The 11,483-nt window shown below is 46.7% G+C and overlaps 1 protein-coding gene across 2 annotated transcripts in view; it reads left to right on the top strand.

Annotated features, from left to right (window-relative positions):
* The window catches only part of ALK (ALK receptor tyrosine kinase), a 545,961-nt gene that overhangs the window by 522,368 nt on the left and 12,110 nt on the right, over positions 1–11,483 (top strand). For both annotated transcript variants that reach the window (XM_025215973.1, XM_025215969.1), the window contains 3 exons: positions 1,437–1,527; positions 2,936–3,000; positions 3,894–4,023. In XM_025215973.1, the coding sequence (XP_025071758.1) occupies positions 1,437–1,527; positions 2,936–3,000; positions 3,894–4,023 (286 nt within the window). The remainder of the gene's footprint in view (positions 1–1,436; positions 1,528–2,935; positions 3,001–3,893; positions 4,024–11,483) is intronic.

Raw genomic sequence — 11,483 nt, 5'->3', positions numbered from 1 at the left:
ACATATACACAACCCCCCAACATACCACATGACCCACGCACACAGCTGCACCCCCTTCCAACCCCCCACACTCCCATACCCCACCATACACATCCACCATACACACACACACCACAAATGCACACACCACATATACCACATACACCCCCACACACCACACACACACGCCACACATGCCATACGCAAACCATGTGCACACCACACGCAAACACTCTCCCCCCACAATATACAAAACTAAGAATTGATTTTAAGTTATCATGCAATCACTTCTGTATACAGAATGCAAACACAAATCATAACAAAAATTTTTTTGTAATAAAATTAAAATATGTTATAGTAGGTGTTCAACTTTTCGTGTATGCTTTGTTTTTGTTTTTTCTGGTTCCAAGATAGTAACCCCCTATTCCCAAAAGGAGTATTTCCTCGAGGCGAGGGGAAGGACTCCCATTGGCAAAGGTCAGGGGTTAGGGGATGGGACTTCCAGTCTGAAGATGGTGACCAGGGGTTGGGGCAACTGTCAAAGGGCAGGGCTACCCATACGGCCCTCCACAGCTCACCAAAATTCATTAAGCGGCCCTCACGTAAGATAATTGTCTGCCTATGGAGTAGAGTGTTTTACATACCATTGTTATCCCCATTTTATTGATGGGCGAACTTGAGGCTCAGGGTGGTTCAGTGATTCACCCAGTTACAAAATGAGTCACGGCTAGAACCAGGTCAGCATTCAAGTCTCTTGATATACATCAGAATCATAGCACTGTAGGGTTGGAAGAAACTGGAGAGGTAAGTGGGGCAGGGGTAAGTGGGGCAGGTAGTTCAACCTACTGCACAGCTTCAAGACTGATTTTTCCACTGCACCGCATAACCTCTTGTTCACTTTCTTGAATGCATGAGGAACTATTAACTGTGTGGCTGTAACCCAAAAAGTCCATCTCCAATAGGCCCACATTTATTAGCCCAATGTTATGTTATAAAGCGATGATAAACATTGCCACTAATAGCGAGCACTCTGGTACTTTGTGTGTTACATAGTAATGCCAACTTTAACTCTAGTAGATTGGCTTCAGTGGGTAAGGATCCATGAGTTGTTACTTTTGAGAGCAACTGCCCCTCGCAATTAAATACATTGTGGGTTAAGGAAGGACTAGATCAAGATCATAAACCAAGCTCTGGTTCCATATGTGGCTGTAGTCCCACAAAACCAGTGCAAACATACTCTTGAAGGAACTCAGTGAGCCTCTTCCTGAAAACCTCCAATGAAGGAGATTCTACAACTTCCCTAGGCAGCTTTTTCACTTGTCCTATTATACTTACAGTTGGGAATTTTTTTCTGAGATTTCTTATTGTTGACATAGCTATGAATGAGCATATTCCATCACAGTGTTGCAATGTGCCTGCTCTGCATTAAAATATCTTTGTCTTTCTGGTTTGTCCAGGGGTTTGGGCCATGGAGCCTTTGGCGAGGTATATGAAGGCCAGGTGATTGGGATGCCCAGCGACCCTAGTCCCTTGCAGGTGGCTGTGAAAGTAAGTGGCAGGTGAAAAATCATGGTGGTAACATTTTGCCCACTGTTTATGCATGAGTGCCCACTGTTTATGAGGTATTATAAACACAGTTGAGTTTTCCCAGCACCGCTGGAAGAGAGGGGCATGTTATCCCTGTTTTAGAGATGGAAGCCAAAAGTGAGTGGCATGATTTCCCCAGGGTCATTTAGACTGGATAATAATACCTCACTCTTCCACAGAGCTTTCCCTCCAGAGATGTAAAGATCCATTGCAATTGGCAGTAAGTGTCATTGTCCTCACTGCTGCAGTGAGAAAAACTTGGGCACAGAAAGGTACCAGAAGTAGTCTAGCTGAGGTAAGGTAGGGCCCCTTCTCAGCAGGGTATATGTGGAAATATAGGAAATATAGGAAATTCCATGACACAGCCCTTTATTTCCACATGATGGGTTTGCCTCTATTGTCATGTGTCACCTATCTGATGTTCCTGTAAGCAAAGCTGACTCACACACGGCTGGGAAGGATGAGCCCTGAGAATCAGGAAGTACTTGAAGGCCCTGGGTAGCTGATTCCATAACCATTAAGCTGTTAAAATGTATAAAAAGCTGTTAATGAGCTGTGGTGATTTGCATCTTGTCTGTGTGGGAAGCCAACCTTCTGTGTTTTTGTGTTAATGGTGAGCTGATCTGTGGATGTAGTGATGGGCATCCATGTCTTCTCCATCTTAGCTCAGCCCAGTGGTGGTCCACATGCATATGGCAATGGGTGGTTGTCTCCTCTTCTTTGCCCTCTTTCTTCCAGGGCTCATTTCTACCTCTGTAAGAACCCACTATATCCCCTCTCATCTGCTCTCTGAACTCTATCCCCACCCTGAAGTCGTTGCTGCATAGCCATCATCTACTCACCAGAGAAGGCTGAACAAACATCCCCATCAGTCCCAGCCACCATCATTCTTCTCACTTTGAAGGAAGAGAATTCAGTACTGAGTGAAAGGCTTCCTGTCCATTATAATGTTAGTACTTAAGGGGTTATACCCTCTGAGGAAACCTTCAGCTGGTGAACAGATGCTTATTTCCAGCACAATGGCTGCAGAATGCAGTGGTCAGGAAGAAATCTGTCCTCACCTTGAATCATGCTCTACCCAGTGGAGTCTGTTGCCCACCCCCAGTGCATGATGCATCACCCAATTAATTGTTTGCACTTAGGGCTGTTTCTGTGAAGTATCTCAGTACAGGGTGTTGCTGGAAGGACAGTTGGCTAATAGCAAATCCCCTGTGCCTGCCAACAGGTTTCACAACCCAGTCTAACAACAGCAATATGCTTGGTTTGGTTTGGAGGCATGGATCACAACAGATTGTGTTAGTGCTTTCAGTGGAAGATAGGTCCTGCAATAACCCTCCCCCTCACCTCTTTTTTGTACTTTTTTCTCCAGACATTGCCAGAGGTGTGCTCGGAGCAAGATGAGCTGGATTTCCTCATGGAAGCTCTAATTATTAGGTGTGTGTATAAAACCAAGTGTTTGTGTAGGCAGAGGGCATGGCAGTGCCCATGAAAGAATGAAAGGTATAACGTGGGACAGTGTCAGTACAATACACTTGCTGAGTGTGTTTCACAGTGGTATGTGGCATTATTCCCCTTTTAAGGTTTGATTTGTTTTTATTACTGATGATAAAATTGAGACACAGAAATGTAAAGGGCAGAAGATTTCACTGAATTTAAGTGCCTCAAATTCAGTGTGCCTAGATTCAAACACTCATAGCATAGTTTTCAAACATCATTGCTGCTCTCACTGACTTCACTTAGATCTTGGCACATGAGAAAAATCAAACCCTATGTTTCTTAGGTTGGACAGCCAAAATCAATAGATGAACCTGACAATATTGCCCTCCGTAGCCCACAAAGTGGGTCAGTGGCACAGTCACAGAACCCAGAGGGCCAAATTTCAATTCCACAGAGACCTGAAAGCACCAAAAGGCCTTAAAAAGAATGAGGACCTGTGAGAATTTCCCCTGCATAAGTTCCCATGTCAACATTCAACACTGTGTGTCACTCCTGCTCCCAGCCCCAGGCATGGAGGACGGGGACCTGGGAGAGAGGCACTGAAGAAAGGGTAAAAAGTGTACTTTGCCTGTTTTCGGCATCCAAGGATCCCTAGATTGTGCCAACTCCCAAATGGACCCAAAAAAAGAGGACCACAAAGATGACAGAAAGCCTTCCTCTCCAACCTTTACTCCTGCACCAACACAAAGACAACATAATAGAGAATCAAGGCTGCTGCCTGTAGTCCCAGTGTTGGCCATGGGATCTGCCAGTGGTGATACAGGTACAGGTCATGGTTAACGTAACTCTGTTCAGAGCTGTTCTCTAGTTTAGCGTCTCTGTTTCTGCAGCAAGTTCAACCACCAGAACATTGTGCGCTGTATTGGGGTGAGCTTGCAGGCGTTGCCCCGCTTCATCCTGCTGGAGCTCATGGCTGGAGGGGACCTGAAATCCTTCCTAAGGGAGACACGGCCCAGACCGGTAAGCAGTTGGGAGAGGGAGGGAAGGGGACCCAATTTCTCTCTGCTAGTATTGCAGCCTCTTTTTTCTCCTCCGAGCCAGCCCATCTTTTTCTAACCATTCTGTTTTACCATTCTCCACAGCTTATTTGCCAAGCTATTTCCAATTATTAGAAATAGCTACTAGACCAAAAAAAAAGGTCACATCAAAAATAATACTGCCTGACTTAATAATTACTGAGAAGACCCCAGATACTGGAGCAAGTGCCGCTGCCTCCCCACTATGATAACCCATTTATTTAATGAGTGACTGGAGGTTTTAGAGCAGTGGTTCGCCACCTGTGGTCAGTCCACAGGCCACATGCATTCTGCAGATCACTTGCTGGTGGCCTGCAAGGAGGAGGATGGCTGGTCACATAAGGTGGGATATTCCTCCTGGTTGCCAGCTGTTTCTACCAATTTGAAAGTTCCCTGAGGACTAAGAAAGCTGGCACAGCTGATGCTCCTAAAGCCCACTGCTAAATAAGGGGAGGAGAATAGAAGCCACCCTCAGGAACTTCAGCCATCCGGACATCCAGAGGTACCAAACCGCTCCAGGAGAGAATCATGCAGGGAAGATGGGGACAAAGCAAATCAGATAATACGGGGGAAGGGGGAGAGTCAAGGAAAAAAGAAGCCAGGTGACAGAGCAGAGGAGGAGGGAAGCCTGACCACAGGGAGGAACAGTACAGCTGGGAGGAGAGGGGGAAGATAAGCAAAGTGTGTGGTTTGCTTTTGCTTTTTTTTTTTTTTAAAGTGCCTAACATTTATCACATGACAGCCCCTTGCTAAAAGTTGCCAGTTCCAATACAGCCTGGGAGGAACTGAAAAGCAATGGTGGCAGGGTTTGTATTCTAGTTGTGCCTCAAAACTGCAGTCATAGGGTAGGACCCTATTGTACAAGCTGCTGTACACACACAGATAGTCCCTCTCCCAAAGAGTTTACAGTTTAAAGGCTTTGTCGTACTTTTACACTTAGGATGTGTTAACTGCACTTAAAATGCCAATGTCTACATGTTCAAGCAGTAAAACATATGCTAAATGCCAACACCTCATAGCAAAGTTAGGACTTTTCTGCTAAGGAGTATCTTCAGATGTCTTTAACATGTGTTCTTCTGTCGTGGGACTGCTCCATAGAGATAATATGAGCAGTCCTCACTGGCTCCAGTGAGGTGCAGGGACTGGGGCCAACAAGCAGCTGTTTGTCAACCACAAAACTGGCTCCAGCCCTGCCCTGATTGTAGTAAGTGTTAGTAAGCAACTGGTCAGTGTCACAACCCAGTTAATCAGTGCCCATGCCACTAGCAAGAGATACCATTCAAGTAGTCAACTAAGGGTTAAAAGAAATCCTTGCAAAAAAACTCCTGAAACAAAATCCTGGCGGAGAGCTGTATATAATTTATGCCCATGTCACAAACAAGAAACAAAACTTAAGACTGGCCAGGGTGAAAGGGGATAGCCCTGCCATAAATCCCTGCAATTGGTCAAGAAACAAGCGTAAGCCCCTCATCATAACCTCATACGTAACAGGCAGAAAACCTAACCCACTACCTTGTAACCTGATAGCAACCTGAGAGCACAAAGAACTGCTGCTTGCCAGAAAATTAAAGATTCCACATAACGGTTCATCATTGGGTATCTCCGTCAGACACCTCTGTCTATAAATAGTTCAGCAGTTTCCGCCCAAGGCGGAGAACCCCGGAGAAATCTCTGAGGAGAGACCTGAGTCCATCGCCAGAGTAAATTGACGGTCTGATCAGCTGTCAGTACTCCCCGTCACCGTAAATCTTGACGTATCAAAGCCCTGCAGGCACGATAGCTCATTCCCGGCGCCACGTCCGTCATCGTTAGCTGTAACCCGAAACCATACGCTTGATTATAATCGCTGTAACCGGAGCAACTGTAACAGAAACAAAGGCTCAGCCTGCGTCGCACGTCACTATCTGGGCGACATAAGTAAACAATCTCCTGTAACCAACACACGTCTGTGCCTGGTTAATTTCACCCCATCCATCACTACCCGCCTGTCAGGTAAAAGTTTTACTGCTCCGGTGGCGGGGTCAGAAAGCAGCTGCCGGCGCTGCTCTGATCTCCGACAGTCAGAACAAGTTCCAACTCATAGTAGTGCTTACTGTGATCTATATAAAATATGTGCTAAGTGTCCCATGCAACAAGGCCCCTAGATCTCAGTTCAGTGGCTGGTGTGGCAAGAGTTCGTGGTTTCACCCAGAATTCTTCCACTGGGTTTTATCCCTTTTTAAAGTACTGGAAACAGCAACAATAAAGAACAAAACACGCTTGGGATGGCATCTGAAGGTGTCATGGAGCCATTGGGTTGTTTCTGGGAAAGGAGCAGATTAAGTGGTGGTCTGAAGAAGAAGTTGGGAAAAATAAGGTTAAATCTTCTGCCCACTCAGGAAGAAGGAAAATGGTGAGCTGAGTTGAGATTCTCCCCTTGCATGCAGTGGTGTAAATCAGGAGCAACACCATTGTGTCTGTGTGGTCACACCATAAACCTGGTGTAAGAAAGAGGAGATTCTGACCCTGCATTATGGAGCAAGAGAACCTGGCTCTTCACTTGGAATGCCCTTGGAGCCTTTCCCAGGGACATCAGGGTTACCAGGACATGTTGTACCATGAATAACTGAAAAGGCCTGAGAAATTGATATCTCCTGCTAAGGGTAATTGGTAGTTAAACAAAAGAGATTAGAGTCCAGTCCCAAGCAGCAGGTCAGAACAGCACGCTGACAGCAGAGCCAAATTTGGCAGCTTGTCTGTATCTTTCTTCTGGCCCTGCATGAAAGCCCAGAGCCCATGATGCCCCTTGAATTAAAGAAGAGAAAGGACTTGGCTGTGACACAGATCAAAGAATTTCTTCAATGAGGCTACTAGATACAGAATATCCCTGTATTTCTTCTTTGCTTTCCAGCTTTCAGGCTGACCAAACATAGCCTGACATGCCTAGTGTGTCTACACGACACCTCTTTTAAGTCTTAGTCTGAATTGAAAATAACTATTGCATGAAAGTCACATGCCCCCAGAGCCTGGGGAGGCACGGCGACTGCCTGCAGGCGGCAGCAGTGTTGGCGGCGGGGGCATGATGGGTGTGAGCAGGGGGCTCCCACAGGCAGCCTCAGCGGTGTCGGTGGCAGGGGCAGGCTGAGCGGGGAGCTCCCAGAGGCGGCCACGGTGGTGTTGGTGGCAGGGGGGAGGGTGGCAAGTGCCTACCAGGGGTCAGTGACCACCTACAGATGCCGTCAGCAACGTTGGCAGCAGCCAGGGGCGATCAGGGACCACCTGCAGACGCCACCGGCAGTGTCAGTGGTGAGGGGGGGCAGGGTGGCGAGCGGCGACCACCCACAGGCACTGCCAACAGCGTCAGTGGTGCTTTTTGCAGGGGGAGCACTGCCAATCTCAGGGGGTGCACATGCAACCCCTACGCATCGCCAGTGGGCTATTGATTGTGCTACAGATTCAAATACAGTATGCAGAACTTGAGGACTTGCAGTCCATACCCATGCAAGTGATCTCTAGATTGCAAATGGGGGTTGCTCTTTTTTTTTTTTTAGCAGCATTTTTTGCTGTGATCCTGTCTAGTGTCCAAGACTAAGCAGGGTCTAATATCTGAGAAAGGTCAGATATGAGGCTAAATCCAGATCTTGAATGTTATGATGAGAGGCCTGTTCTCCACTTAATACCATGGAAAGTGGTGTTAGTAAAACAGCAGTGCCTCTGATGCAGTATGGAGCCAGTGCTCCACCTGCCTGCTGGACAGATCATAGAGAAGTAGGGCTGAAAGAGACCACAGGGGTCATCTAGTCCAGCCCCCGGCTTGAGCCAGGATCATCCCTAGCCAAACCATCCCATACAAATTCATAATCTAACCTCTCAGTAAAACTACTGTCAACCCCGACACAAAATAGAGCACCCTAACCTGTCACAGGTAAAGTAGGGGAACCACGGTACCCAGTGTCCTGCTTCTGTAAAAAGTTGTTAATATAATGTTGTTAAGATGAAGCAGACACTTTGGGGTTGCAGTCACTTCTGCTGCCTGGTGGTATATTTGTTTCACCTCATTAAATGAGAGAGAGAAGCCAAAGCAGTAATGCCTAGCCTTGTAGAGAAGACACCAAGTACATTAACCCTGAACTACAAGCATTCTGACCTGGTTCTTGCAGTAAAATAAGCCAGTCACTTCTGATCATAAAATACCCTGTATCATCACAAGATGGAATCACTGCTGCTGTCTGATTTCAGGGTTTCTTCTTTCTTTGCCCTTCTGCCACTTACAAAAAATACTTCACATGTCAGGACTTTCATCTCCCCATATCAACTGCAGCTTTGTTCAGCCTCTCTGACAGCAAGCGTCAAGCTCAAGCAGGCAATAAACACCCAGGTGAGGGACCACAGGTAGGGCTTTGGAAGGTTTGTCTGTGTCAGGGGTGGCCAACCTATGGCACACGTGCCACAAGTAGCATGGACAGCCTCTGTGTGCGGCATGCGGCAGATCCTGGAGGGAGCAGGGAACACAACAGTAGATAAATAGGGCAGAAAGCAGAGCAGCAGTTGGGCAGGGAGCACAGGGCAGGAAGCACAGAGCAGGGCAGCAAAGAGGGCTGGAAGTGGAGAGCAGAGCAGCATATTGAGCAGAGGAAGGGGATTGGCGTGGCACTCAGGGACCATTGTTGGTTATATGGACTTCTGGTTTCACAAACCCATTCAGGCTCAGCCAGGCAAGACTGTTTGAAAAAGCAAGGAATCCTACTGAGGAGTTGGAGAGGGTGGAGCTTTGCTTCTGGAGGTAGATGAATTATAAAGAGAAATCAGCCTTGGCAGACACCATAGTATGCCTGTTCTGCATATTACAGGCCTGCCCCATATTGTTGCCATTCTTGTACTACTGTTGCCTCTCCTCCTTATTCCTTTTGCTTTGTATTCCTAACCCTCTTTAATTTTTCTTTTTATTCCTAACCCTCTTTCCCTACCTCCCCTTAATTTCGTCATAGCTCACCTATCCCCATCATGTCCAGGCACTACATACATATAAAGGAAGCATTCAACTGTGCTGGAAAAATGATGATTCTTCTACTTTCTGAATAAGAACTATAACCTCACATTTATGGTGCAAATAATCACCTGGGGGAAAACAGCATAGCACTAGCTGGCCCATTAAGATCAGGGTGAAGCCACAAGCTTCAGCACCAAACCCTCTCCAAAGTTCACAGGTGCTTGGCCCTGGAGCATTTGTTCTCTAGTATTCATCTCTAGTACAGAGCCCTGTCTGTTTTGGAGTGTTACCTTCCTCCTCTGCACTGAGACAATCTTGATTGAGTCAGAGGTATTTAACTACTCTGATCCTTGCAATGGAAACCTTGATGTGTTAGCAAATTGCACAGTTCCCCTTTCTGTGGAGCTCAAAATTCTCTGTTTGCTTTTCTTTGTGAGAAAAGGCTCAATCAAAGGATGGCTTTGGAAGATAAGTAGCAATTTCCCTTCCTTTGTATTTTCCAGCCTGTTGCAGAGATCACAGTAATCATACTGAACAATAGTTAGTTTTGTGTCACCTTTAGCAGGGTTGACCCATCTAGGGGAGATGTTCCCTTAGTGCTTCCAGTGTGCCCTTCACTCAAAACACTGACCATGAAGTTTCCAGCTGACTTTGTCCATTTATCTGGAGAGCAAAAGCTGAAAAAAAAGCTGTAAAGTGAATTGCCTAATGTCTCAAGGCTGCTCCCTGGACAAAATGGATCTGAAAAGTTTGTCTTTCTAACAAATTACTCAGCCAAAATTGTCCTTGGTTGAGAAGTCGCATCTGTTTCCGTGTAGCCAAAATAAAAAGTCGAAGGAGTCTGTCCAAGGAAGAAAAAGCTTTGCAGTTTGAAACAGCTTGTGTCTTTCTCTTTTTACCAGCTTTGCATCTTAGCTCAGTTCAGCCCAGTGAATCAACCCTGAAGAATAAGACATTTTTTATTCACTGCGTCTCCCTGGAGTTGGCTCCTTTGTTCTGAATCTTGATTAGAGGGAGAAGGGATGGATGGATTGTAGAAACCCCTGCTCTCATCCCTAAGAAAAGAGGGTTAACTGTCAGCATCCCTTTGGTTTCAATCATTTCACCCATAAGCTCAGTTCTGGTGGATCACTTGCTAATTGGGACAGTGAGACTGAAAAAGATTCTTCCCCACAAAAATTGGTCTCATGCAAAAGCTTCTGCAACTGACACTGCAAAACAAAGCAAAATAAAAAAAAAAACCCACACTTTTTTCCTGTGTTAGAGCATGTCTGTAATGCCCATGCATGTTAGATTTGCTGTGTCTGTGGCTGCTGACAGACATGCAGCTCCCTGCGGCGCTCTAGCTTCATGAGTTAAGCTGCCCCTTCCAACCCAACAGTCTTTTGCTGTTGATTTGAGAGGATGGGGGATTGGGCTCCACTTTGGAGCTGATCCAGCCTCTCTCCCCTAGCCCTGCCCCACCTCTCCCAACTCCTGTGCTGTCTTAGAATGGGAGGGGGAAAAGGCAGGGGAGGGAGGTATGTTTTGGGGTTTGCCCAGCCTGCTCTGGGAGGGGAGGGCAAATGGTGGGGGCTCCAATCCACCTGTCCCACCCTACAGTGCAGACTGGGCAAATCCCAGAGGGAACTCCCTCCCCTCTTTCCCCCCCTCCCATTCTGAACACAGTGCCAGGAGCGGGGTTGGGCTGCGTCAGCCCAGCCATGCTCCCGGCATACACTAATAGAAGTTAATGAAGGTGCTCTGCTTTGCTGCACCTTCATCTGAACCCTCATGCAATGCAGGTTCATTTGTTGTGCAATCAGGCACTTTTTAAAGCACTCTGCAGCCATGCACTTCCGTTAGTGCACAGCTGTAGAGCACTTTTAGTAGCCAGTCATGTGACAAAACTTCACTTCTGTCAGCACCTTATAGTGAAATCAGGACAGTGTACAGATATGTCTTGTCCATTCTGCTTTTTTTTGCATGAGGTGTAGTGCAGATAAGCCCAAGACCCATCTTAGGCAACAGGTGACACTGGGTGATTGGCAATTCTTTGGTAATATATTCAAAGGCACCTTAAAATTGGGTTTTCCCCAACCTTTCCAGGATGAATTAAGACCTTGATTGAATGAGCTAGTGCTTATACTTTTCCATTCAGCTGCATGTGCTGCAATCGGCACTGGAGCTTGGGCCTTGCCCCCAGTTCCAGTCAGTTGGTTAGGCCAAATTCCATTGTGATTTAGAGCAGGAGGGAAATAGGAATAGCATAACCTGGATGTAGAGCAGTGACAGGGTAGTGATAGAGGAGTCTAGAGTCCCTGTTGCTGAAGGAACAGTACCTGAGGATGTGGGAGAAGGGCAGGGCAAAGGGGAAGAGTTGTCAAGATGCCTCTCTTAAGTAGGTGCCATGTAGATGAGCCCCATGATCAGCATACAGAGTGCTAGCATTCCTG

Source organism: Alligator sinensis, unplaced genomic scaffold, assembly GCF_000455745.1.
Source record: "Alligator sinensis unplaced genomic scaffold, ASM45574v1 scaffold138_1, whole genome shotgun sequence".
NCBI classification, from domain to species: Eukaryota; Metazoa; Chordata; order Crocodylia; family Alligatoridae; genus Alligator; species Alligator sinensis.
This window is presented reverse-complemented; position numbering and strand designations above follow the sequence as displayed.